Below are 24,933 nucleotides of genomic sequence, written 5' to 3' on the forward strand. Positions count from 1 at the left end.
ATGTATGGCAAAGTCAGTTGTGGTTGAGGTTAGGAGTCGAGGGTGCCTGTAATTCAACCCTGAATCTGGCTCTCACTTGGCTGAGGGCATTAAGCAAGTCAGTAACACTCTCTACCTTCATTTCTCCATCTGCAAAATGGGGTCTGGAAAAATACTTACACCACAGTGTGGATTAAAGAGAAGCTATACAAAGCTTTGAAATGTACAACCATAGATCAAGGCTAAATAGCTTTGTTTCTGCCACAAACTGTCACTTTGGGCCAATACATGCTGACATGATGTTACAGAACCAATGTTAGAAAAATGGGAATGTTTATTAAATGCATAGGTTAGCTTCAGGGGAAAAGCTTCATGAGGCAAACACATGATTTTTCAAAAGGTACCAGAATGCAAAAGGAATTTTTTATTATTACTATTTTCTCCTAATTTTTTACATACACAGTTTTGTACTGCGCTGTCTGTGAACCGTACAGGTACCTAGGCAGAGCCCAAAAATTAACCTAAGGCTAACAGTGAAGGATATGAACTAGCTTTATCCTTCAAAAGCTGTCAGTGTAGGTCTGATGCTTCATATATGAAATTCAGGGCAGAAGCACCTACACATACAAATAATGCACTTAAGAGCACTGAAAGGCAAGATCTTAATCTGAAGAAAAAAATGATGTCTCTCCAATGTGTCAGAACTTCAACAGTAATTGTGAGATCTTCTGGTGATTCTCTTAAAGAGTCTTTATAGCTCCTTTTACAGGGGCCTTGGGCTGATTCATGTTGATCGTGTCTGACAGCTAGCATTTCTGTTAATAATAATCATAAATAAAGTGGACAAGGTTGCCTGACCTGAAATGAGCATATCTATAGTGCCATATCCATTACAGCACAGTGGATCTGTAACTGCAAATCAGGAAGGGTCCAATGCTCTTGACACTTTGTATTAAAATAATACCTGTCTTTTAAGATCTTAAAACCTTTGTGTGCTATCTTTTTTATTAAAAACTGTTCTTTAAGAGATAACACTCACACTATAAGAAAGGAGATGCTACAGAGGATGAAAGATTGAAAAACTTTGCATTTTTTCATTATACAATAAAAAATACATATGTGAACAGCTGTATTCTCCCTTATATCTTAACTCCTCCTTCATGTTCTCCTGTGTTGAAGTAATAATCCTGGTTTTATGCCATCATAAATCTGCTGACATGTGAAAAATTATACTATTATCAAACACATCAAAACAGAATTATGATTTCACTGCTGCAGGACCAAATGCTAACAGGAGCTGGGTTATATGAAAGTGAAGCCTGATTAATTCCTGGGCAGTGGTTTTCTGCAAGAAATATGGATGGTGGTAAAGACTGAGGTTTTTTAATTTCCATAAAACCCCTGGTTGCACTTATACACAAGTCATTCCGAACAATGCAGGAATTACTTGCTGATATAGGGAATCACTCTCTAAAGTAAAGTATCAGAGATGATTCACTGAGAATCTCTCCACATCAGGTGACATGCTGAATTAAGAGAGAAGCTTTGTAAATTACTTTAAGGGAGGTCGATGTGCCAGGCTATGCTGAATCCACCCTCCAGGACAGGCAGTTTCCAAGGACACAGACAGGCCCTTCACTGAAAACTCTCCATCCCAGATTCAGGTCCAGCATCAGGCAGAAAACTGCAATGTTGCTGACGAAGGAGAGAGGAATCAATTCATATCAGCAATTAGAATAAAGAGATTTACCTCTTGGCCAGCCAAAAAAAAGAGGTGTATTTGGGGGAAAAGGCAGGTCAAATATTACACAGCAGTAAAAAAGCAGCAAATCTAGATTCCTCATGTTCCCTGCTAATGAAAGGTTTGTACTTACACCATCACTTGCTAATTTTGCATACCTGCACTGTATGACAAACCAGTGTCACTGTTCTACCAGGTAGGCTCAAGGCTTCTTCTTTCCTGGTGTGTCCTCCAGACTGCCACAAGAACAATCTTAAACCTGAGTCTCAAACAGATCTCTCCCTCAAAACTCCTTTTTCTCGTCCACTGACACAATGTTTAGTCCTGCACAGCGGTTATCAAAAGCCAAAGCTGTGAGCCAAAATACAGCCCTGGTATAAAAACACTCACATAATGAAGCTTGTCTGTAATTAGAACATCACAAAGACAATGATTTTTTCACTCCTATTTCCAGCCTTGTCCAGCCTCCAATGTGCTACAAAGCAGAGAGAAGTGAAATGAAACAAGCAGTTTTGTCAGCATCAGTGTAAACAAACATGGTCCTCTAGTCATTCAGTTTGCGGATGAACTCTGGAGTCTAAAGAACCCACAGGCTCTGCCTGAAGTTTTCTCGAAGTATTTTTGTAAAATATCTCCCTTGGAAGAGTAATGGGGACATTCTCCAGTATCTAATCTGTTCCCTCATCTGCACAGCTGCCTGTTTTCACAGAACTTGATAAACTTTTCCATCTAAATGACCTGTGGAAAAAGTCCATATTAGATTGGCAGCTTCTCCACAAGACACAATCAAGTTGTCAGTTTACACCCATAAATGCCATCTCTGTGGACAGCTTTGTTTTTCTCTTCCACGAGAGAGAATTCATCCTTCTCTTCCTTGCAAGTTATTATTAAAATTTTTATATTTAAAAGGGGTTTTTAGAGGTAGAGCTCCTCAGAAAGAGGAAAATCAATTTAGTACCATTTAACTGAAGGGCTTGGAAAAGAGATTTTCTCAAAGGATGGAAAGTTAACTTCAGAAATATTATTTTGTCATTTGGTCTGGGCTTGCATTATGTAGAATGATCACTTTCAGATGCATCCCCTGAACAGGTACAATCAGCTATGCATTTATGGATGTTGTTTTAATACCAGTTAAATTGCATTCACATCTGTGCTGCACACGTTCTTTCTGCTACCACAGTCAAGAGCATAAAGAAAGGGAGAGCACTGCTCTGTTCACTGGAAATTAATTCCAGAGGGCAGTATCACAGCAAGTGGAATGGCTGGTAAAATCACAGCTACTGTAGAATAAGTAGCTACTGATATTCCACATACCTGTGCCACCAGGTCCAATGTCAACCTGAACTTTTTTCAGAAGTAGATTAGGCAGGACTTGCACTACAGGTTGGGAAAACAACACCCAGGAAAAATGTGAGCTCATGAATCGTCCCCACCCCTGTTCTGCAACTTCATGAAACTTGCTCTAGTGGAAAAAGGTACCTGCAGACTCTTGATATGACCCGTGAGGCTCTAGCTATCTAATTAAAAAGTCCTGATGTAGTGTGAAGCTACTGGGGATTATGTCTGAACAAAGATGAAGTCTTCCCAATCCATCACTAAAAAAAGTTGCAGTTTGATTTGAAAGTGCTTCAGTGAAGTAGTTCCCAGATATTGTTCTTAATATTATCTATTATTTGTAATCAATAAATTTCTGGGAAAAGAGGCCACAGCTCAAAAGGCATGAGTCTCAGGTACAGGATAACATCTTTCAAGGGGCAGGGAAACATTTGTGTTCCATATTCTGTGTGGGGAGAAGGAACTCAACAGTGGTTTCAGATGTAGGGTATTGTGTACCTTAGGGCATCCAGAGCACAAGGAGTAGAAGTGGGCTCACAAAAGCTACAGCTATTCAGCAAGACTCTGGTCTTGGGCTGGTGAAACATACATATTAAGAAACCTTTCTGGAACCAAATCAGAAGAATATTTGCATAAATAAAAACTTAAATGTGGCTGTCACTGGCAACACTAACCAGTTTTTGTTCATCTTAAATAAACCTGAGTGGAAGGGGTCAAGAGGAGACTCCACTGCAAAGGCAATACAACCATACAGGATTAGTGAATGTTCTCAAATGAAAAAAGGCAGAGCCTAAGATACTTACCATGTCCTTGCTTCTCAGCTAAGAGATGGAAATGGCATTTAGCTATCTCACCCTCAGGGCCAGCCTACCCCCTGTGTACTATTCTGCTTTGGTGTCGTCTCTCTTTCCCACCACAACTAGCTTACCTGCATTTAATCGTTTCTTCGGGGTTTTGAGGCTGCGGCAGCGGCCACTGGCAGAGCTGCTGTTCTCGCTCATGGAGTCCTGCGCTGAGGAGGCGCTGCCCGTGGCCTCGCTGTCCCTCATCATGCTCTCGTAGCCGCTGCTGCCCCCGCTGTGGTAGAAGAGGGCCGTTTTCCCCATGGCAGGGGGCAGCTCCCCGCTCAGGACGCTGCTGTTGTCGCTCCCGTGGCCGCTGCTGCAGCGGTGGGGTTTCCGAGGAGGGGTGATCTTGCTGTAAGGTGAAGGCAGCATGTGCACGGCTGGCTTCTCGTCCCCGGGAAGCGCCCCGCGCTCGTCGGTCTCCAGGCTTCCCGGCAGCTGCACGCCCCTGGCGCTGGCGCTCCCTTGGAGCAGCTCTGAAATCCGCCCGTTGACCGCTCGAAGGGGCAGTTTGGAAGCAAGGCTGGAGCCCCGGCTTCTGCTGAGGGACTGCATTGACCAGGACATGTTCTTCCCACTTGGGGGCAAACTGGAGCTCTGCCCTACGGACTGGGGCAGAGACTTGGTGGAGAAGCTGAGCGTTTTGGTGGCAGAGGCAGAGAGGCTCCGGGCCTTGGGACTTGCCAGCAGGAGCTTGCTGACAGCAGAGATCTTTGACTGGCTGGCTTTTGGGGAGGCACCTGCCGACTGGGAGAGGCCCGAGTTGGTGGGTGAGGACATGGCACTGCGGCTGAGGCTCCTTCCAGCCCTAGGCATGGTGGTGTCTCTGCCAGGGCTCATTTTGGAGCTCACAGAGGACAGACTTTCTGCTCTCTCCAGCGACAAACACTCATAGTGGCTTCCTGTGGACCTCCCTAGGGAGTTGGTCCTGCTGGCCAGCTGCTCCAGCTTGGCACTGAAGAGCTTGCTGCTGCTGTTGCTGATGCTGCTATCTATGCCAGGGCCTTTTTGTTTGGCATTCTGCTCCTCGGGGAAGCTGGCCAGGAAGGACACAGGCTGGCCGGAGGGACTGCTCGTGGTGCTGCTGGCTGCACTGTGCTGAGGGCTGGCTCTGTTCTTCTGATCCAGGCTTGACTTTCTCACAGGTGGCAGAGGAGGAGTCCCTTTGGGACGAGTGAGTATGCAGTGTTTGGGAGAGGCCATTTTCTTGTCAAGACTAGCCTTAGAAAACTGGGAGACAGCTGGAGAACTGACTCCACTGCCGTCAGTAGGAGTAGGATGGAGATGACTGTCAGATTCCTCCACCTTGCTTGCCTTTGGGAGCCCTCGAGGGAGGCTGCAATTCTTGAAGGCATCACTGGAATGAACAGGGCTTTGGGTTGCAGAGCCAGATGCTGCCACCTCACACCCATCCACAATCCTTTTGAGACTGTCAGATCCTGGGGAAATAGAGGTGTCCCCACTGCTGGTGCTAAACCTGTCCACAGACGACTGTTTTGTGCTGTGCTCAGGCTTGGCTGAAACCGTGACTGTATCGGGCCTTGGCCCGTCACTGCTCCCAGAGCTGTCCTTTTTAACATCTTCTTCTCTCTTCAGCCAAGGATCTTCAAATTTGATAACCTTCTTAGCAATGGATTCTTTCCCATCATGAGGATGAACAGCCTTTGGGTCTGCAGTTACAGCCGGTACAGCATCATCAGTGTCTGGAGCTTTGAAGGAATTAACAGCAATACATGGATACACAGTAATATTCGTCTTCATTGGGATATAGCCTTCACAGCTGCTAAGACTTGCTGTGTTTTTGATTGTGACAGTAGTTTTGCCTAGAGCTGATATTTTACAGCCTTTGAGAGGTGGCACTTTGCCAAAAGCTTCCTCCCCCATTTCTGACAGTATGAGCATGTTGTCAGTCACTGACTTCTGTTTGTCACTCACACAAATCATGCTGGCACTTTGTATGGTGCTTGCAAACTCAGAGACGGGGGGTTCTGCCATAGCTTCCCCATGCCCATAGCATGCCTGGGCTATGAAGCTGTGGCACGACTGTTCACCATCACTCCCCGTGCTCATTTCACTCAACCATGAGCTGATGGATGAGCGCCTGCTGCCATCATCCTGGGGTTTGTCATCCAGACTCAGCTTTGGAAGAGGAAGGAACTGTGTGATGCTAACTTCAGACACAGGAGCTGCACTGGAGTAACATTCAAGATCCTCAGAGATACTGCTGATAATACTGACCGGCCTGGAGCCAGAGGCTAAAGCTTGCACAGAGCAGTCACTGTTAAAACTGATGATACTGGTCGGGCGCCCATTGTCAAGGACACCACTAATGGTCAGCTCCTCCACAAGGGTGAACACAAGCTCATCCTCTCCATTCAGCTCCAGTGGCTGCTGCACAGTCACCATAGTTGTGCTCAGAATCTCCTTCTTGGATTCTGGAGAAATGCTTTGTTGTCGATCTTCATTGAGAACGGTCTCTTCAAAGTCTTCATTGTTGGATGACACTGACTTTTTCATAATCTGAGGGCTCATGCCTACAGGTGGGGTCCGGACTTCTGGCTGTAACAGAGATTCAGTAGATGTCATGGCAGCATCCTTACTCAGGGGAGCTGGTGGGGGAGTGGAGCTGGGCAGGACTCCTTTCTGTGTATAGACCTTGCACCTCTGGGAAGGAGAAGTTGGTGGCTTATATTCAGATGTCTTTGAGAGGCTTGCAATGCCAAGCCGAGGTGAACCCATTGGCCGAGGTTTGCCTTCCACAAACCCGCAGGAGTTGAGCCCTTCTCTGCTGCTCTGCAAGCTGGTGCTGTGTGCTAACTGACAAGAGTTAAGTTCTTTACTAGAGCTGCCTGTTACACTCCTGGGTGAAGAAGGAGTTGAAAGATTGGTAAGAGCTCCAGAAGGAACAGGGGAATGATTTCTCTTAGTTTTGCTGGGTGTTGTATTTGTATTTTCCTTGGCTTCTCTATCAGGATTCTGACATTCTGGCATCACATCTTCCTTATCTGACTCTGGTAAGTGGCTAAGCTCTGCCAGCTGGCTTGAGACAGCGCACTTAGATGTCTGGTCTGAGCTAAATTGAGCAGGCATCTCTTCAAAGGGAAATTTGTCCGTCTCTTCACTGCCATCTATGCAATCCAGTCTCTCCTGGAGCTCTGCAAAGGTGTTGCACTTCAGGCAGTCTCTTTCAGATGTGCTGGGCCCTGATTCACTAACTTCCTCCAACCTGCCCTCATTTTTCGTCTTTTGCAGAGCAGGAACTATGGGAACAAAGTCAGGGGGACCCTCATTATCTGTCAGTTCCTTGTCAGAAAGGGCAGTGCCGTTGGGGCCAACGTAAATCACTGTGTCACACGACTGCTCACTGCTGGATGAATAATCAGGATCACTTGATAAATGCAAAATAGGGAAGTCTGGGTCTACAGTGTTTCTAGAATGGAAAGGCCTCAGCTGGGTTGGCCTCCGCATCCGGCCCTCCTCACAAGAGCTCTCTCCTCCAGAAGAACTTGATGTGTACTGCAACATGAGAGAGAGAGAGATAGAGATAGTCTATGACATTTCAGCACTGCAAGCTGCTCCTTGCACAAACTGCATACACAAAAATTCATGGTCACACATGAACTGGGAGATCTTTAATCTAAGGCACAGAGCTCTGAAGCTGCTTATGCACAGCCCTAGAGCAAACACATAGCTATGTTCAGTGGAGAACCCAAAGCCCCAACTCTGAGTCCCACTTAAAATGAAAAGACTTTTAAAAAAAAGTACTAAAAATATGGATTAAGATACATTCCTTAACTGAGCCTGGCAAAGAAATCAGATATTTGGCAAAGCTTTTGATTTTGTGTGTGTGTATACATTTGTGTATTTGAAGAGGAACAAGAAAACTCATTACATATGACCTCATACTACCAGTGTGTGGAACTGTGTAATGTGCACTCAGAGGTCTCTGGAGACATGGTACTCTGATGGTGTGTGGACTGAACCCTTCATTTGTCTCTCTCCAATCAATTGACAAAAAAAGCTTTTGTCAGTCTGCCAGTTTAAATGAAATACATAAAACTCACTCATCTGCCCAATTCACACCATAAGTTGCACAGAAGCAACCAGAACTCTAGCATAAAAATCAACATAGTCCATCTTCACTCTACTTCTTGGAAAATCTATCACCCATATTTAGAAGCAGTAAGAATAAGAAGGTCGTCAATGCTGGCATTAGACACAATTGTTCTGCATTTATTTTGCTTCCACTCTCTCTGAGAAGCATAGAGAATCTAATTCTTAATGAATCCAAATTTTCTTTAACTCTACAGCATTTTCACTCCTTATTATTTCGTTAGCACTAAGAGCATAAAGGAAAATAAATGCTCCCTAACAGCTATATTATTTAACAAGGTCAGCTTACAAACTGGCTACAACGGATGTGTCTGAACCCACTCCTGTGTCTCTGAAGCTGAAGCACTCACCCCTCTGATATTGCTCTCTGACACTTGGAGCAATAGGACTGGGTACATACAGTCCATACATACACTTTGGAACTGATTACTTATTTTGTTACATGCTGTTCTACCCAGTTAAGGATCCCTCATGATCCTTCTTCCTCCATCATTAAAAGCAGGGAGTTGCACATCACCTTACCTTGGTTTTCTTTTTCTTCATCCTGAGGACCCTGGAGGCAATCTGGATGGTGGAGAGAGTCTCAGCGTAGTTCCCCGCAGCGGCTGAAATGTGAGCTATCATCGTGGTGCGGCAGTTCATGTTCCCCAAGGACTCTCGGAGCAACATGGTCAGCTTGCTGTCCCTGCAAAATAAAATGAATTAAGGCTACATTAGCCAGCAAGGGTTCGCTTTGGCCATCATGATGTAACTTGGGTCTTGGCAAGATATTTTCTCCTCTTTTTAATGGAATCCTAATTAGTTTCCTTCTTCAGGTTTGCACTATGTTGTGCAGCTGAGCATGCTTAAAGATCCTGGACTACAATTCAAACTTCTTTTCTCTTCCCACTTCTCCTTTTCTGTCTCCTCATGGTCTCAATCCTTCTCCATTGTTACCATTGCCAACAGAGAGATGCAGACCAGCGCTGGACACTGTTAAGGAGCCACAGCAGCAAACATCAAACTGCTGCTCTTTTGGAGTGCACAGTGTGCAGAGAAACCCTGGCCCAGCTCTGGAGGACAAGAGGGTACTGGATTAGATTAGAGAGCACAATTTTTTTGTTGCCTTCTAGGGCATTGGGTAACTCAGTAACAGTTAAGTCACTGGAGTCAATTTTAGATGATGCTGGTAAAATACAAACCAATCAAGCCTTCAAACTTCACACAATTGTTCTTTCATATTAGATCTTTTCTTTCACTGAGGCAGAAATCAAATTTTCCATTCTTACCATTTACTCTATTGTTCAGCATCAGATAGCTTTTGAAATGCTGGTGCCTTATTGTGGGGCTGTCTGTGACTGGACTGAGAATATGAATTTTAACAGAACAATGATGCATATACCATACTTTTGAGGTGGTCCTGTAGTCAGAAATGCACAACATATAATTTTTAAAAAGACCTTTATCTCCAGTGTGGAGGTCAGCTGGATGGTTATTTGGGAAATGGCATTCTCTTGAAGAGGGTCTCCCTTATGCTGAAAGTTGTGGATGACGGTTACTTACAGCTGGAAACAGAGGCAGCAACAGCCTGATATTTATCTACCACTAAAGGAACTGCGTTTGCTGTTGTGATGATGGTGATACCTTCAGTGGCTATGGATCAGATTTCTGAGGCTCGCTGTTAAATATCTGCAAATGGCCTGTGGTGCATGCGTGTCTTTGTTCATTCACAAGAGGTTTCCAGCTCATGGGAACTTTGCATAAAGCTGCAACTTTCAGCTGGGGACTTAAGCTATGCCTGCTGGATGGGACTGATGGGCAAACACCAAAACTCCTGGACCTCTCTTTTTCATTGAACAAACAACAGCATTTGGGCTGCATATTTTGATGCAATAGCTCTGGGGCTTCTAGCACTTGCAGTTTCAGCTCAACTAGAAATACTGAAAATAAAACATTTATTTTGTTTCAGGATTTTTGCCTCCATCTGCTTTAGACACACCGAAGACAGTCTAGTGTCTTTGAGAAGCAAACATCCATAAAGACTATACTGAGACAGCCTGACTCATTTCACTTGTGACTTAAGGCTGCTTTGAATCGACAGACCCCCAGAATTACTAGGCTGCTGTGTTTCAGGTTAGTGTCCCTCCTTACCATCACAGAACAATTAAGATGTCAAATTTTGTACACCAGTTACTGCCACTCCAACGCAGAGTAACACGGAAATTATTAACATCTCCACAGAAATCAATAACAAGGCTTTCATTTGCCAGTGCTTCTATCATAGCAAAACGTGAAACCACAGGGAAAAGTGCAAAAGAATACATTGTAAACATGTTGTTCTCTTGAGAATGCATAACCCATGCAGCCAGCATCAGCACTGAGGCATGGCTCTCCTAGACATACATGCATTGGGAATGTAAAATAATCTTCACCATCTGCCTTGTACTGACATACCCAATTGCAAGAATAATGATACTGAAGAAATACCTATTTATAATTCATCCTCTGAGATGGATAGGAGCTAAAGGGTAGATTTGTTAATGTTTAAAGTATGAACCTAGCAGTAAAAAGGCCAGCTAGCACTGATTTCTAATTTCAGAGTTTGTTCATTCAGCACAGGCTACATCTTGGCTCTCAACTTCACCCTGTACCCAGAAAAAATAACTAGCCTCACATCACTACTGTACACTGAAAAATAACATAAAGAGGAAGAAAGTTACTAAACACAGATTTTTTTTATCAAATCTGGAAAGTCATAAGACAAGTTCAGCTGCTCAGGGTTCACTGACCTTTCTCAATAATTCTCGCCTACTAATTTCTGAAGGAAAGAAAGAAAAGAAAAGAGAATATAAGACACAAAAATGTGTGGCCTAATTTTTAAGGCTCTCTATTCTCTTCAACTAAAATATTGGTAAAACATTCTGGATGTCTCACTGAACTTTGCTTGACAGTCAGTGTGAGATACAAAGTAGATGCTTTGCTCCTCTGAGTGCTGGCATGTTATTTCTGCCTGAAAAAAAGGAAAGGCTATGAATTATTTCATTAGGTCCTTTGTGAGCTCTTATTTGAAAATTCAAAATTTCTTGTGGAAGCAGAAGTTTTACAAAGAGGACATCTGCACTTCTGCACTGGAAAGGCTTTGAGAAGCAAGACCTTTGTTGATCCTCTGGCTCTGCAAGCTAAACTAAGACAGAGGAAATTTTGAAGAAAGTCACAGAGTCTGCTGCTCCTAGGTGTATGCTGCTCGGTGCATTAAGCAGAGATTGGCTAGCAGAAGATTCCAGATTTCTCATAGCAACAGAGTGAAATGCATCAATGTCTTCATGGCAAATAAGAGAACTTCAGGAATGCCAATGGTCTATTTCTATTCTGCTCCAAAAGTAATAAAAATTATAGGTCAGAGCAGCACAATCACTCCACTTCATATACTCATCTTCATTTTAAATGTATTTGTACTCCATCCACTAATGTTTTTATAGATTAGGAAATTTATCTTAAACCATGATGATAATGGGGATCTAAAACACACAAGAAATTGAAGGTTAGGACACCACACTTCAGACTCCAAAGCCTGTATATCAGTAAGTCAATTCTGCAGTCTTTTCAGTACTTAAAAGTCACCTCATTTTTTATAACTACATCACTAAGTCCAATAAAATTACCTTTACTTGTAAACCTTTTCTTGCCTAGCTTCTTAGACAGTCATGGCTACAGAAAAAAGGTATTAAATATAATTCATATATATCCTACACAGGTAAAAAACAAAAATAAAGTGTGCAAAGCTGTACCTCTGGAAGAGTCCAGAGGCAAGAGCCCTGTGTGCAGGAGAGTAAAGTCGGGTATGTCTATGATGTATGGCAGAAGGTACAGTACAGACGTGCAGACTGCCAGGCAGAAAGCTTCCATTCATTTCACAGAGTAACAGCCCTTCATATAGAGAGGACCTCTCTCTTCTTCACTGTGCTCCCTCTCCTCCTCTGTTGCTTCCACCCTCTCACATCACAATAGCTGCTGAATGACTTACCTGTTTTCCTGCTGTTTTTATAAATCTCTTAATAGGAACCCTAGCAGGTATTGAACCTCTCCAAAAGAGAGATATGGCACTGCTGCAATGAGCAGTGTTCTCTACTTCTCTTCAGAGACCACCACGCAAACTGAGATCAGTGTAAATTAGTCCTTTCACTATGGAGTAAGATATGCATCTTTCTTTAAGTAAGAAGGAAAGATGTACATTTTCATGCTCCTTGTATACACATCTGTATTTCCCTTCCTCATGAATGATTAATTATGCTCGACTTCAAACAACACAGAATCTCACACTGAAGAATGAATCGTGTAATATCATGATACGTGTCCTTGGACACTGCATAAATTCCAGTTGCCTGTGTACATTTAGTCAAAGTCTTTAATTTTGTGACTGGATGCCATTTTTCCACTAGAGTCCTGCCTCAAACCCTGCACAGAATAAGCAGCGCTCACTGAACTGTAAGTTTTTAATCTTTCATTTAATCCTTGCCTTGCAATGTATGGATTTATCCCTTATTTACGGTAAGGACTATACAAACTCTGTTCTGAACCCTGAAAAATTTCTTCAAAGGCTTTTTATCATTTTTTCTTTTCCCTGTGGAGCTCATCAATGCAGTATCCGATGAATGCCTCTGAGGTGAGGCATATATTCCTCTGATAATACCTGAAACATTGAAGACTTCATTAAGTCCAGGTGTTTGGTGTGAAGCACAGATCTTTCAGAGTACTGATCATTACACACTCTTCATATTCAAAGTACAGCTAGCTTCGACTTATCTTGAACAGCAAATGGGTTATCAAATCCTGGTTATCGAATCAGGATGCCCAAGAAACCAGGAACATACAATTAGTAGCCCATCTAAAAATGTTAGGAACACATTGTCAGAACAAGTCTGAAGGTGATATCAGGTCCTTTCAGAATACCTCCCCCCTCTTCCACAGCTCTCCATCCCATCCTCCATATCTTTATTGACAATGATCACATCACTGTACAGTCCTGATGCATGTCTAAAGCAGGTCCTTTATCTGCCTTGAAAAAAGATTTATTTGGGGATGGAGGGAGAACTCTGAAAGGACAATACAATATATAGCCCATTAATTCTGACTTGTCCTCACCCTATAGAAATTGATTTCATAATCCAAATGCTCTTATCATATGTATTTTATGTAATTTCATGTGGATTTGTGGTTACACTTCAATGAGACATCAGCAAGCATGGAACATTCTAGTCTATCAAATAGCCTCAGTTGCTAAACTAGCTGGCAGCAGCAGCTGGCTGCCACCTTTTGTTTGGATAAGCAGTAGAGAAGGAGAACATAACTTAAAATTTACCAGGAGGTTTTGCTAGCATTTGCTACCTGTAGAAAAACACTAAGACTCGGGAGTGACACACTCCTTTTCTTTACTGTGCTCTCATGTGTTCATGTCCTTTTTGACATGCCCTTCTCTGATCAGACAATGCTGCACTCTTCTACCAGTGTCTATCCTGGGCTTTCCTCATCTAAGCATTCCTTTTTGCTTGCTCTTATTCCCATACTGTGACACTCACCCCCAGTTCCTCCCCGGAACAGCCTGGCAGAGCTCAGTTTCATCCTGCAGTGGTCTAAGCAGCTACACAGGACTTTGCCATTCTCCAGCATCACTGCTAGACATTCTTCCAGTATTAAACTCCTCTTTTGTCCCCCTCTTCCTCCTATTAATGTCTTCCACTCTTGCTGTCTGACCTCCAAGGCCCCTCTCCCCACTGTTCACTGACACCCAGCAAAAGAACCCCAAAAAGTGGGTGAAATTTGGCATGGCCAGGTGAGGGGCAGGCCAGGCAAGGGGGCAGAGAATGGCCAGTGCCTTCCTGGATCGTCCTCTGCCAGGTCCTCCAGCTTTAAGAAAAGCTGTGTATTCAAAGTGAGCTACACAGAAACGAGGCAAACTAATTGCCTTTGTTTAGGGCTGCAAAATAGAATTCATGAATAGAAAATGAAGCAATAAGAATAAATATTGAGCTCAGGAAATTCGCAGGAATTTTTGTTGCCCAGCATTTCATTCTGTGTATGGGAGACACAAACACAGAATTGTTTCACAAAAAGGAGGCAATACTGGAGAGGAAGATCCAGCTGAAGTGTTGGAATAATGATTTTTTTCTTCAGAATTACTTACCCAATTGTATTATATGCTTTGTTTTGTTTCCTGCATCCATCTCCCACTCTTTTCTTTGTTTTCCCTTTCCTCTCACCCCACGACAACACAAATTTTGGCCATTCAATGACAACAGCAGCACCATCAGAAAAAGGAAGAACATTCCACAAGGGAGACAATATGATAGTGCAGCTAAGCTTTAGGAAGTGCAAGACAGCGTATTTGTGCTCTCTATTAATCATATACCTTAATGTCTTCCTAGGCACTTGGCCAAAAGGAGAAAGTTGTCGACTCCCTCCAGGTCTTATTGTTACAGCATCAGATGATGTATGCCCTCAGGTGTCTTGTAATCTAATTATTTATAGAGGTATGTCAAAGGAAAAAATCTCAGTAGCTATGACAGTCATTTTTGATCATGAAGTCTTAACTCTGCTCCTTTTAGCTGATGCACTGCTTTATTCACAGTAATAAATGTTTCCATGACGAAGGAACTACATAAAGAATATATTTGGTTTTGGCTCTTACTGCATAGGAATAATCTCTACAAAGGACAGTTTATAGCTCAAAAAGCACAAGCCCAACAGTGGATGTTACAGGTGTGTAACAGCTGAGTTCACTATGAACCAGTATAGTTTGCTTAGTTATGCCTTTCCTTTCTGTTAATAATTTTGATAGAGAGAGAGAGGAAATGGAAGCAGTGTGTGTAGGCACAGGCAAAATGAGTCCAGGTGGGGAGATAAAGCCCTCAGTGGTTCAGCCATGTAAGCCTGGCTTTGTTAGCAGAACAAAATGAGGCAGTTGAAGAAAGATGGGTATGGTGTTGCACCTTTAACCTGGGGAATTCTTCACCTGGTGAAACGAGGCATTGGGGAGACAATGAACTTGTTCCAGGTGGAAACTGACTAGCCTTAACGGGAAAATGAAGCATAGTGGAAATTTCCACTGCCACTGCAGTTAGTAATCTTGTATGAGCTGCACTAGCACAACCCAGAGCACTGTGTTCATGGCAGAGAGGAAAGGGGAGACAGCTGCAGGGACTGTACTGAGGGGACACTGTGCTCAGGTTCAATACCAGGAAACTTCCACATCTGGAAGGGGTGTGACACTACAGCAGTCAAGAGGTCAGGAGCAGGAGAAAGGTGTTGCTGCAGCCAAATATGGGACTTATCTTAAATTATACTAGTACAAAATGTATATAAAATGTAGGTGGATTCCCCCTACAGTTGTCTTTTAAGAGAAAATTTCCTATTCCTGAACAATCCTTGTGCCTGTGACAACCCATGAACATGGGGCAGCTGCACAAAAGAGAATCTTTTGTTTCTTTTTACCAAAGGCAGAAATGCAAATCAATGACAGAAGCACAGAAGCCCATTGGTGAAATGAGTTCAGTTTTGGGGCCCTCACTGCAAGAAAGACATTGAGCATGTCCAGAGAAAGGCAATGGAGCTGGGGAAGGGTCTGGAGCACGAATCTCATGAGGAGTGTTTGTAGGCAGCTGGGGTTGTTCAGTCTGGAAAAAAGGAGGCTGAGGGGAGATCTCACTGTTCTCTACAACCACCTGAAAGGAGATTGTAGCAAAGAAGAGTTGGCCTCTTCTCCCAAGAGTCAGGAAACTACCCCTCACACCATAATAGCGCTCATTCAGGAGCTGTAACTTTTGTATAAAAGTTGCAGCAAAGCTGATGAAGCTTAAATGGTCCACAAAACTGACAAGGAGTGCCCTGTTATTCATAAATGACATAAAAGTTCCCCACTTTTTTAAGGTCTTGCTGACTGATCTCACAATAGAACTCTCTCCCAATAAATCACACAACTCCACTTTTACCCTTACATATTACCTGGCATGGTTTCTGAGAGTGCCAGCCCAGCTCTAAGCTGGGCACCACCAGAAGGCACACAGAGAAAGACGTCTCCTCCATGTTCTCATTTTTGCCTTGTGTTAGCAGTGGAGCAGAAGTCACGCATGCTTCATTCAAATAATTCAACCATCAAGAGAAAGAAGTTCCTCCCAGTCTTTGCCCCAGCTCTGTGAATTTTATGTAGTTTGGTTCAGGTGTATTATACGCTTTGGCAACACCAAACTGAAGACATACACCCTTACTTAAAGCTCACTGTGTTACTTTAACAAAAGCTCAGAGATCCAGATGTAGCTTAAAGTCACAGCAAGTGCAAGTTTTGGTGTGGGAGAGAGGAGGTGGTTAGAAGTACAGCTCTGCTGAGGGTCAGTGATGATTTTAGAGAGAAAACTACACAGAAAATGGGAGAATGATCCCTCTCCCCTCTGTACTTTGAATCTCAGCACAGAACCAAACACTGTACACAAGCAGCCATTAAAAACATCCAAACAAAGAGAAACAAAAAGGAAGGATCCTAGTGCTCTGTCTCATTACAGTGCTAGCTCTAATAAACTCTAGCTGAAAAACAGAAACACAATTAATCCAGGGAGCTAATTAGGCTCAGCAACTCTATGTTAAGAGTTAAAGCCAGGTTCCCCAAAACCAGCAATGCCACTTGTTAAGAAAATATGCTCAACAAGCAGACGGTGATTTCCAGGAGAAAAAAAAATGCAGTTAACCCAATAATGATCCAGATTTTAAATAATTTAGGGACTGTGCACTTGGCTGGGCTAACTTCTACCAAGATACACTGATAAAGGGAAGGAAAATGTCCTCTCTCTCCCCATGTCCCTCCTTCCTTGGCTTCCTTACTTAGAAGTATTATGGCAACCACAAATTCGGCTCAGCTTATCCCTATGGTTTAGTTGCTTTATATGAGAAGACAACATAGCTGCTATGGAGTAGGAACTGGAGCAGCTTAGGACCCTGCCTGCCTCTCCTCCGGGCTGCCTGTGCCCTGACTGTGCATCAAGAGGGAAGGGAAGGGAAGGGAAGGGAAGGGAAAGGTTGGAATGCAGCTGAACAGTGCCTGTGCCTCTAGGGCAGTCATAGGGAAAACACACAGCAAGAAAAAGCGTGCAGAAACCTTCCCTGACAGTATGCTGAGACACATTCTGGAAAGCACCTTCACCCCCGCCCCTCTGGGGGGCTAACATGAGCAGGAGCAGAGCAGACACCCGGTGAGGGCATCTCCATCACCCCTGCACCAGCGTGAGGAGAGGGCACACTCTTTTGTTAGTATCTTTCCTTCCAGCGCTGCTGCCCCCAGCTCCCGCTGCTGCCTCCCGAGGCCGGGCAGCGGGCAGACCAAAGCCAGGCTCTCCGCTCCGTGTGAAAGGGGCCAAGCAAAGGGCTTGTCCGTCAGGAGGCCTGAGCTCGCCGCCAGTCTCCTCGCTGGCTCACACATGCAGAGCAGCGGCCACCTCAGCTCCCCGCTCGGTGCCAACAAGCGGCTGCCCGCCGGAACAGCCTGGCTCCTGGGTTAGCCCGAGCCGGGCAGCGCCGGGGCCGCTCAACACCGCAGTCTGTCGCGGGGCCGGGAGGGGAGCAGCTCGGCTCCTCCGGCACCGGGACACAGCGCCCGGCCCCGCGCCTGCGGCAGGCAGCCTCAGGATTCAGATCTACCCGGGGGGGGGGGAATACCAGGGTTATTTCCTCAAACGAAAATTAACTTCAAATGTTTGTAATTGATACATGAATATTCATGATCTTTGGGGAGGATTCCGTAATTACTTCATTCTGCTTAGGCTCATTTGATCAGCAGCAGTGACAGCAGTAGTTTACACTCCTTCATCAGGATGCCAACAATTTGGCAGCACGACCTTCCCAGTTTCCTGGGCTGGAGAGCAGCTCTAGTTATTCTAATTGCAATCCCAAATGGAGTGGTACCTGAAAATAAATTGACTGCTGTTCAGTTTTAGAAACCGCTCCACTTGGCACTGCTCCTTGTGTAAATAGAGAACATCTCCAGGAAACTGGGAAGGTCGCTCAACAGAATACTTCACATTTTGATAAGTAAGATTTTATACGTCGACTTGCTAGAGCCTTCAGCCCACTGCATTTTAGCAGAGGGCAGTGAAAGTGCACATACTCCCATGTGGAAAGGGGAAAAAAAAAAGAAAAAAGAAGGCAGGCTTTGGTTGTCATTAATGATATGGAGATTATACAATTCATGTATGCCAGTCATTAGATATATTCCCCAAAGAAAGTTAGGCTCAAGAGTTCATACTGCCTCGGCACCTGCACACAAGGTTGCCTTATCACCTTCAGCAATAAAATTCTAGGCTTTTGGCAAATTTGAAGTTTGAGTTGAGAAAATAATATGCAAAGTTCGAAGATAGTAAGTCTCTGTAAATGCTGGAAGGATTAGCAGCTGGGTGGATGGAGAGAAATCTTATTTGTGCTCCCTCAGAAATGAGACAAACGCCTTTAATTCCGTTCTTGAACACACCAGAGAAGACACATGAATGAGAGAAATTCCCAAACACAGGAATATTTTTGGTCACTATTTACACTCTTTTGGATGCCAGACTGAGAGACAAGTTGTAAGAAACATTATGTTCTTGATGCTGGTGCTCACAAAGCTGTTCATTTAGATCAACAGCAAAGAAAATATGCATTTACATGATACTGGGTCCTCACTAAAAACTGCCAAAACCCAAAGTAAAGCAGTGAAAATATGAAACCATCAGCATAAAAGCAATATATACAGTCAGAAGCCTCAAGTCATGCTTTCTTTTCTGGGAATCAATGTAATAATTTTTAGATTTCCTTTTCACATACAGATCCAAATTGCTTCACGGAGATGCACGAAACTGCTAAAATCTGATAAAAGAAGCAATCGCTGTCCATTGTCAAGGAAGATGAACTTTGCAGCAGCCAAGCGATCTGCTAACCAGGATGGGAATTAGGCAGGCAGAACAAGTTCCAAAAAGGAGGAATTTTTTATGTCATCTCCCATTTCCAGCAGACACACACTGGCCTCAGTCGTTCAGCTCCAAACCATCTACGAATTAAAAACCCATGGCTTCCATTTAGGAATAATGTTTTGGCACATACAGGGAATACGTAAAGATCATAGACAACATGCATAACTCTCTTTCTAAAAATCAGGATAAGTAATAGGGGTAAGTATGGACTTAGCTATCTAACTCTACATGTTCTTTTTCTTTAGCGGAGAGTAAGAAAGCTGACTTTCTCCATTGCACCCATTTCTTTAAAAACCTACGACTGGAAGCCAATTGCACTTCAAGGTCTCACTTTACTACTCAAGGGTCAAAGTAAGTTTCTTAGACACCTGCAACAATGCTTGCAGAGTCTAATGAACTGCAAATCCTTGGCCTCTATATTTGTACTGCCAACAGTCAATATGGGTGAGGTGAACTTGTTAGGGAGTGGAGAGACACCAAGAACTCCTTTCACATAAAAATGAATGGCTATCAGACAGCCAAAACTTTCATCCACAGATGGGCTGAGCTACTCACACAACTGGCTGATTTAGACATGTGATGAGACAGGCTGGGCAATAGCAGTGATGATGGTGACTGACATAGCAAATAAAGATCATAGATGAAAATTTCCTGCCTGTAGCTGTGTTTTGGTTAAGTCTCCAAACCAGCCCCAAAAATTAGAATTTTATTAACTGAAATCCACTGGCACTGTGGTCCAAACCCAGCTGTCACTGAAATCTCCAGAAAAGCTCCCGTAAGCTTCATCAGCATCTGAACTGGGTTTTTACAGATTTAGTGACAGGATACATGAGACAAAGACTAAACCAGTCCCTTCTGACGTCAAATACATGGCACTGAAATTAAACTGTGGAACCACAGGCAGGTTTATGATGACAGTTTTGGCAGCACAGGACCCAATCTAGCAGCTGGTGCAGGGCAGTGGGAATTCTGTCATCTATAAACACGGGCATAAGGAAACTAAATGTTTGATTCTTTTATATCTCTCACACTCCATCATACTTCAATCACAGAGGTGCCTAAATAAAACCTGAGGGACTCCAGGCTATGTAAGTGCTATGTGCTGTAAGTAAAAGTAGCAAAATTGGTATATAAATATTTTTAATGTATATATTCGCTATTTAAATCAACTGGAGACAGACTGTATCAATACATCTATCTTCATCCATGCAGCAATTTAAAATTTAAAATTATGCACATGCATTTTTCATGTTATCTGAAGTTCCACTCTCCCTTTAAATGGATTCTTCTATTTATTTTGCCACTCTAGTAACATTGATTAGACAAGATTCTCAGTAGGCTCTTGTATATCTGACACTTCAGAGATCTTCTCATAGCCTGCCACAGCAAAGGAAAGGCATTCTTTTAAACTTGCTGGTTAGCAATTGTTACTTTTGCAGTAACAAACGTTACTACAATTTCTTGCAGTTCTACCTGAGGTGACCAGAACATGCTTTAGAGCCCAATATTCTATTTATTCTGTTTAGAAAAACAACCATAAATTTGAATATTTCCATGTTAACAGCTGCCTCTCCACAAGGCTGACAGTCAGAACAGAGTCGTGAGTGGCAGAAGGCAATATACGATACTAAAGTGTGTATGCATTTAGTTTTAAATCACAAAAAGATCTCTCTTAAAGTTAGCTGTTCAAAATCCAAGAAGCACTAAAACAGAATTTCAAAGGTAAGCTGAACCAGTCTTTCATAAAAAGATCCTTTCAAACTTTAACTGTCTTTAAAAAGCCTCAGACTGGAATAATTTACAATGTGCCTGGAAGGTCCTTCTTGTGTTTACAAAGCCGCTGCTGATACTCAGGAATTCCCACAGCTGAAAATAGTTGAGGCTTGAGTACTTTTTGGCAAAGTACGTATTTTAGCCTTATATTCTAGCCTTGGCATCTGCTGTTGAATTTAGCTAGACAGGATGCTATAAGGACATTTGGCCTGAATCAGTACAGCTGTTCTTAGGTTCATAGAATTGGCTTTTAAAGGTTTACAGCCCAACTCTGCAGTCTCCTCCCTGCATCCCCTCTGCGTGCCTGCTCTGACCTCCTAAGGACACAGCAAAGAGTTCCTCAGCATTCAATCAACCCAACCCTGGCCAATATGTCTGGAGACAGAGAGACTAGGACTAAAGACAGTCATTCTGGTGAAGACAGCACATGGACAACCACCACAGAGGGACAAGGAAAGAAATTGCTTGGTCCTGTGAGCCTAAGCCCCATGGGACAGCATCAAAGCATGGGGTGAGAAGAAACTGAATTATTAGCTCCTGCCCCTACCCAGCACAGAGAACAATATAATCCTCCTTTAGCATTTAGCAAACCCATCCTTAAAACATTATGGGTTTCTAATACTGCCCCCACACATTTCCAATCAGTAGCAGCATGCCAACTACTTTTCTATTTGCTCATGCTCTTTGGTTTCCATTGCTCTCCCTTCCCAGGGATGGGAATGCTCCTGGCCACATGTACAGGCACGTACTCTCTATCCTTGAACTCTATTTGGGTATGCAAACCAAACTAATTTCATTTTCTTTCACGTGAAAAACTCCCCTTGCCAGACTTTCTTGTACTTGCTTCAGTCTTCATCATCTGAATTCATCCTTCATCTATATGGGAGACCAGCACTGCACCCAGGAAAGGAATTGCTAGCCCTTTGCATAACTATTACTATTTTTCTGCTTTCATTCCTAATATCTCCTCAGATTTCATTACCTTGTCACTGTTAATTTAGCTGTGGACACCTGTGATCATCAGCCAATGTGCCTAAATCACACACCCCCATCCCCTTTCTAGCTGATGAGCTCCCAGATTGCATCAGGAATTATCAGCAGTCCATCAGGGCAAGCCCTTGCATCAGTGCCATTTGTATTCCTGTAGCCCTCGAGGTCCCACAGCTGCTCCCATCTGATGTTCTGATCTGCCTTTGTACAGATGATGGCTCTCAGCTTTGTGTAAGCAGTCACTATGATTAGCACGCTCCTGCTTTGTGTGCCAAGGCTGCGACAATAACACCAAATAAAACCTCTCCTAAAACTGGTTCTTGAAGACCTTCCCTAGTAGCCTTCCCTCTAGTTTGATAGCTCCCATTTCAATAGAGCTACTGTTGTCTCTGCAGTCTTCACTGCTTAATGCATCTTATTGCTTCTTGTCTTCTTCAGCTTAACTAGTAAATTCTCAGGAGACACCAATTCAGGCATTTACTCAGATCTAGACAGATTAAACTTCTTTCACCTAGACATTAGGTACCACATCTGCATAAAACAGAGGATAAGGGCTTTATCCAGAAGGTTGTATCCAAATGTATCCCCACCTTGAAAGGAGGGTTGAATTTAAATGCACAGACATCTGTTCCAGATTTCCCAGTCTTGGGAACAGTCAAGTTATTTCAAGGTTCACCATCTGAGAAGGTAGTATTTGTTGTCTAGATTGAACTTTAAAGTGAGTTTCAACTCAGGGTTTCAGGATTTGTTTCTCTCGCATCTGAGTGATAATACCAAATTATTGTTGCAGGAAGAGTTTCTTAACATCATGCCGAAGTATTAACTTTTGCAGCTATTGCACTAACAAAACTTGATCATTTAATTCAGATGATTTAGCAGTGAATTCATTTGAAATCCTCTATTTTCTCTACTCTTCCCCCTCCTCCTCCACACACTGATGAGCAAATCACTTAGAGAGGAGTTTGTCTGCTGACTGTATGAATTTTACTCAGTAGGAAAATACATTCATGTAATTGCATTTCAAATGGTGAGGATCTGGATAAATGAACAAGTTGTTCTGTGAACAGAGGAAGAAATGAAGGCTAGTTTCCCTGCGTTTGTGGTCCTGTGTTACTCTTTTCCATACTTTGGCTGTACCCTCTCAACCCCACCTTGCCACATCCCACCTAACTCACCTTCTTCAGCTGCAGCTCTGTCCTCTCTGCTTGTTGGTTCGTGGATGCTGGCTGGCAAGCCAGCCTGCAGCAGAGCAGTGTCATCACACCTTCATGGCCCAGCCTGCTTCTGCCCTACCCCTCTCTTAGTCTCAAGAGTCTTGACCAGACCTCACATCTAAAGGCCTGTGCCTGCATTAAATCAGATTGGAAGTGGTCAATTTAACTGCCAGTTAAAAATGTATTTGGATGACTAGCAATGAGATTGTATGACCATGTATGCTTTAGCCTCTCAAGAGATAGCTAAAATTGTCTCAGAGCACCCATGTCAGAGAAAGTTCTGCCCCCAGAGTTTGTCTGGGTTCACAGTTTGGAAGCATAACATTGTGCACAGCAGTCATTCCCACCACCAGCTACTGAGGACAGACAGGACATTTCCCGTATTAGCACTATGAGAGCGATTAGAGCCACCTATTTATAGCTGTGCAATGAAAAAAATCTCAGCTCACAGATGTCAAGTTAGCCAGGCTTTTAAGTCTTTCCTATCCAGTGGCTTAGATTATTCCTGCCTTATAATTTTTCAGAGCCATGTTATGACTTTATATCCAATTAATTCTGTGGGAGGACAGCAGTTCTAAAATTAACACAGAGTAAACAAAATCATTAAGAAAAGAACTGCTACAAGAGTTCAAGTTGTCATTGCATTGTTAATATTCTTCTGTAGTTCAGGTTTAAGGAGGTTTTTGTGTGTTGTATGACATATTAAATATATAGCAAAGGGCTTAAAGGCCCTATTCTGTTTTCAAAGCCACTACTGTACCAAATTAAAAAAAATAATAATTATCCAAAAGGGACCAGAGAAGTTTTGACAACCCATGAACCTTCCCTCAGTGCAGCTGATTTGCATATAGTGTAGCTAAGAGGTGTATTTGACCCAAGCATTTATAATTAACCCTTAACTTGTCATACATAGGGAAAAGCTTTATTTTCATTTCAGTGATTTTGTTGTACTGTAATTCCAAGAAACACCAATTAGCTATCAAATGCTGACAACTTGCACTTAGCACTGATTAGGGCTAGATATGAACTATAAACCCATCACATTACTATAGTGCATCAGCTCATTACCAGTCTAGCTTTTCTAGCTAATCTTTTCTACTAATTTTTATTTAGGGACCTACTAGCCAGCTCATCTGAAAATTATATGCTAATGATCCGTGAAGAATTGAGAGCTCTAAATGGTAACATGGGAGAAAAAATAATTCTGTTTGATCTCTTTATGTTATGATAGATGCCATTTAATCAATTAGGACAGCAGAACATATCATTCCATTCCAGACCTGCAAATATAAAGGAAAACAGGAAAGGGTGAAAGCTTTGCACATCTTGACCTCCTCCACAACTTGAAAGAACATCATATATAGTATGAGAGAATGTTTAGGAGCACAGTCACTGAGACAGCAGTCAAGACACTGTATCCCGTGGGTCTCCTGCAGCAGGGGCTTGCCAAGGATGTGACTGCTGTTAGGAGAGGGGACCTGTCAGAGACAGGGTCACAACATCGTGCACTGGGTCTTGTGGAGATGTCAGGCAGGTCTGCTGCAAGTTAAGCATCCAAAAGATTTAACATGGGGGGCTGCGCCCCTGGAATCTCCCAGAATCAGAAATGCAGCTTACAATTATGCCTGCCTTCTTCTCCCCCACCTGCTTGAGGTTATGAAAGTGTTTGAGAAACCAAAGGTATTGCAGTAGTGACAATGACTGCTTCACAGTTATTTGCCAGAACTCTATGATAACTCAAAGTTATTTCTGAGATACATTGGAGATGCAAAAGGAAAAGAGCACTATGTGTCACAATGTTACCATTTGTTAATGAATAGATAACGTTATAGATAGAAAGATGCAGGTAGGATCAGGTATGAAAAGGTGCTTGATCCATACTCTGTTAAACGTGTGTAAATTAAGGGCATCATGGGATATAAAGTCCTATATTTAATAGCTAATATAAAAAAGAATTGAGAGCAATGATAGAAATATTT

General features: G+C 43.1%; 1 protein-coding gene across 1 annotated transcript in view; it reads right to left on the bottom strand.

Annotated features, from left to right (window-relative positions):
* KIF26B (kinesin family member 26B) overlaps positions 1-24,933 on the bottom strand; it is a 57,473-nt gene that overhangs the window by 13,334 nt on the left and 19,206 nt on the right. The window contains exons 4-5 of the mRNA XM_066315952.1: positions 8,536-8,698; positions 3,984-7,416 (exon numbers count right to left, since the gene is read on the bottom strand). Coding sequence (XP_066172049.1) covers positions 3,984-7,416; positions 8,536-8,698 — 3,596 coding nt within the window. The remainder of the gene's footprint in view (positions 1-3,983; positions 7,417-8,535; positions 8,699-24,933) is intronic.

Source organism: Sylvia atricapilla, chromosome 3 (genome assembly GCF_009819655.1).
Source record: "Sylvia atricapilla isolate bSylAtr1 chromosome 3, bSylAtr1.pri, whole genome shotgun sequence".
In the NCBI taxonomy this organism is placed as follows: Eukaryota; Metazoa; Chordata; class Aves; order Passeriformes; family Sylviidae; genus Sylvia; species Sylvia atricapilla.